The 3,276-nt window shown below is 40.0% G+C and overlaps 1 protein-coding gene across 1 annotated transcript in view; it reads left to right on the top strand.

Annotated features, from left to right (window-relative positions):
* LOC109974401 (paired box protein Pax-6-like) overlaps window positions 1–3,276 on the top strand; it is a 107,307-nt gene that overhangs the window by 31,529 nt on the left and 72,502 nt on the right. Inside the window, exon 6 of the mRNA XM_020624580.1 lies at window positions 1,823–1,835. Coding sequence (XP_020480236.1) covers window positions 1,823–1,835 — 13 coding nt within the window. The remainder of the gene's footprint in view (window positions 1–1,822; window positions 1,836–3,276) is intronic.

Genomic DNA, 3,276 nt, shown 5'->3' with positions numbered 1-3,276 from the left:
AAAAAAATGAACTTCAATGATTTTAGCATATAGCTGCAATATAACAAAGAGCGAAAAATTTAAGGGGGTCTGAATGCTTTCCGTACCCACTGTAAGTAAAGGAAATGAGTACTTTGTCCACAATTGCCGTTTTTACAGATGAAATAAAATGGTTGCTTCCAAGACTCATGTCTACTGAAATGAATCAAACTGTCAGAAGTAGAAGTAGTTACCCATGGTAGTTCAGCCTGGGTAGCCCAGCTTAACTGACTGTCAAACCATTTTGATTTTAGGCTAATTCAGCATTTATGTATAGGAATTGTTGTAGTGGAAATGTAACAAGCCCAGGTTACTTACCAAAAACATTCTCTTGAATCAATTTGAAATAGTGCATTTTGTTGCTAACACTGTGTCCACCTAAAAGGTCTGGTAGGCAAAGCAGCAGCCGCAGTACCAGCATTCAAGGACTATAGCCAGTGTAGGTCACTCATGTTTTGGAAGTGCTCAAAGTGCAATACACAACCAGGCAAATAAACTGGGAAATTCTTGAAATTTAATGTGATGTCTTTGTTACTGTTTTGTGCATGTTCACTATAGTCACAATATAGGCCTAATTATTTATAATTTTGAGTGTTTTTGATTAACTTGGAAAAAATAAAACGAGGATGCCAATAGACCCGTGGTTTTTCAAAGTGTGGGGAATAAAGACATGATAGGTGGGGCGCAATGAATGGACAAAATTAGGAATGGGTCATTAATACAAGTATATTAAAATAACATCAGTTCAGGGCCCGGGAGAAAAAATTGGAACCATAGTGCAACAATGGTTTAACGTCGGCATGTTAACTACCGCGCAAGAATATAAAGAAATGTTCACACAGAGGGCCAATAGTGTATGTACTAGGCATAATAACGTAAATGTACAAATTTGTTACATGGACCACAAAAAAAAAGCAGGCGATTCAGCGCAAGCAGACAAAGAAACAGGCAGTAAGCCTTAACCAAAAAGCCAGCTGAAAAAAAAGCCCATCTTGCGCTTGGATTCACGATGGGAATGGTGGCGGCAGAGGAGGGACCCATGTGTGTCTTGTGTCTTAAACCATGGGGTAGGACTGGATAAGTCTGACTTCTTCCTACTCCATTCAAACATGTGCTGGGTATAAGCAAACTGATTCTGGATTAGCATTGGTTGGCTTTGTGTAATTATGTGTGTGTGTTGATGTCATTTGTTCTGCATGTTTGAAAGAATAAATCAAAATCAAAATCAAAATCAAATCAACCACTGGCAGCAGACAGCACGAGACCCAACCAATTAAGAAGACATTTACAGATGACACACCCCAGTAACGTTAATAAGCCACTCGACTGGCAGAATACCGTCAGCAGAAAAATCGCATGGTAAAATCTGCATCAGTGAACCGCAAATCACAAATGGCTTTCTTCAAAGTTGCATACAGAATTGCACAGTGCAAAAAATGTCACACAATTGCTGAGCAGCTCCGTGCTGCTGTACACATGGTGTCGATTATGCTGGATGAGACAAGTACTGCAACATTGAAAACTATCCCCCTGTCAAACAATACAGTTGCACTTATATTTTATCTGTTTTGAACTTGGTGTTATTTGATATTTCAATACATAAAAATTGGCCGATTTCATTATTTTTTTGACAAGTGGGGCTTGAAAATTCGCCCACCCTCTTAAGTAGGGAATGACAAAATGTTTGAGAACCCCTGCAATAGACATTTGCTGGGATCATGATATGGTCCTCCAGCTAGAAATCAAGAATAAAACCACACCTGCATTTGCAAACCACGACAATAGGCGTTGGTCCACAGGTGAGGGCTCAAAGACGGGTAACAAAGCTCACCGATACCAGGCTATAACAACTCAGTCATTAGGGGACATTGTTGGGCATCAAAGGACTGAAACACCACCAATGGGGATAAATATCTCCGACTCAACGCCAGTCGGGCAGAACTGATGAAGCCTCTTGGATGAGAGGTGGAACGTCTTTGACCTAAAAAACTTAAGTCAGTTGAATTTTTTTTTTTGATTTCTCAGCTCTTGAATTGCAGTTTGTCGGTGAAAAACATTTTTCTGAGTCTGTAAAATAGCCATCAACCTCTGAGCAGTAGCTGTTGTCCACTCCTTATTAAATACTTGGCACTCACTGTCCACTTTTCTTTTCTTCCGCTCATTTTTACAGAAGGGATCAAAGGGCAAAGTGAAAAAGTGAAGTAGAGAAGTCAATGTGTCTAAAGTGCACCATCTACTGCGGAAACACGGGCATTGCAGGAAAAAGGCAAAACAAATGCGGTTTAATGAAAACATAATTTAATAATATAATTTGGACAAGTTCGGCAGGCCAGATTAAAATGCCTAACGGGCTGTATACGGCCTGGGGGACGTAGTTTGCCCATGTCTGGTCTAGACCTTGGTATTATTATTATTATTATAGTGGAATTATAGAGGAAAAACTCTTTAATATATAATCGAGCCTTGTCATTAAGGGCTTTGTATGTTAGGAGAAGGATTTTAAATTCTATTTTGGATTTTACAGGGAGCTAGTGGGAGAGATATAGTCTCTCTTGCTAGTTCTTGTCAGTACTCTGGCTTTTTGTGGAATTACTGGGACATCCTGATAGTAAAGAGTTACAGTAGTCCAGCATGGTAGTAACTAATGCATGGACCAGTTTTTCAGCATCACTCTGAGACAAGATGTTCCTGACTTACCTGATATTACAACGCTGAAAGAAAGTAGTTCTAGAGACTTGGTTTATGTGTGATTTAAAGGACATATCCTGATTAAAAACAACTCCAAGGTTCCTTACAGCAGGAGTGGAGGCCAGAGCTATGTCATCTAGAGTAACTATATGGTTAGATAGCAGATTTTCAGGTCCAAGTACAATAACTTTGGTTTTGTCAGAGTTTAGAAGTAAGAAATTACAAGTCATCCAGGCCTTTATGTTTTTAAGATATGTTTGAAGTTTGACCGACTGACCTGATTCATCTGGCTTCATAGATAAATATAACTGAATATCATCTGTGTAGCAATAGAAATTTATGTTGTGTTTCCTGATAATATTGCCTAAAGGGAGCAGATATAAAGTGAAGAGACCTGGACCTAACGCAGAGCCCTGTGGAACACCGTGACTAACTTAAATCCCCTTGTCCATCCATCCATCCATTTTCTTCCACTTATCCGGGACCGGGTCGCGGGGGCAGCAGTCTAAGCAAAGATGCCCAGACTTCCCTCTCTCCAGACACTTCCTCCAGCTCCTCCGGGGGAATGCC

The sequence above is a fragment of the Monopterus albus genome, unplaced genomic scaffold (assembly GCF_001952655.1).
Source record: "Monopterus albus unplaced genomic scaffold, M_albus_1.0 scaffold332.1, whole genome shotgun sequence".
In the NCBI taxonomy this organism is placed as follows: Eukaryota; Metazoa; Chordata; class Actinopteri; order Synbranchiformes; family Synbranchidae; genus Monopterus; species Monopterus albus.
This window is presented reverse-complemented; position numbering and strand designations above follow the sequence as displayed.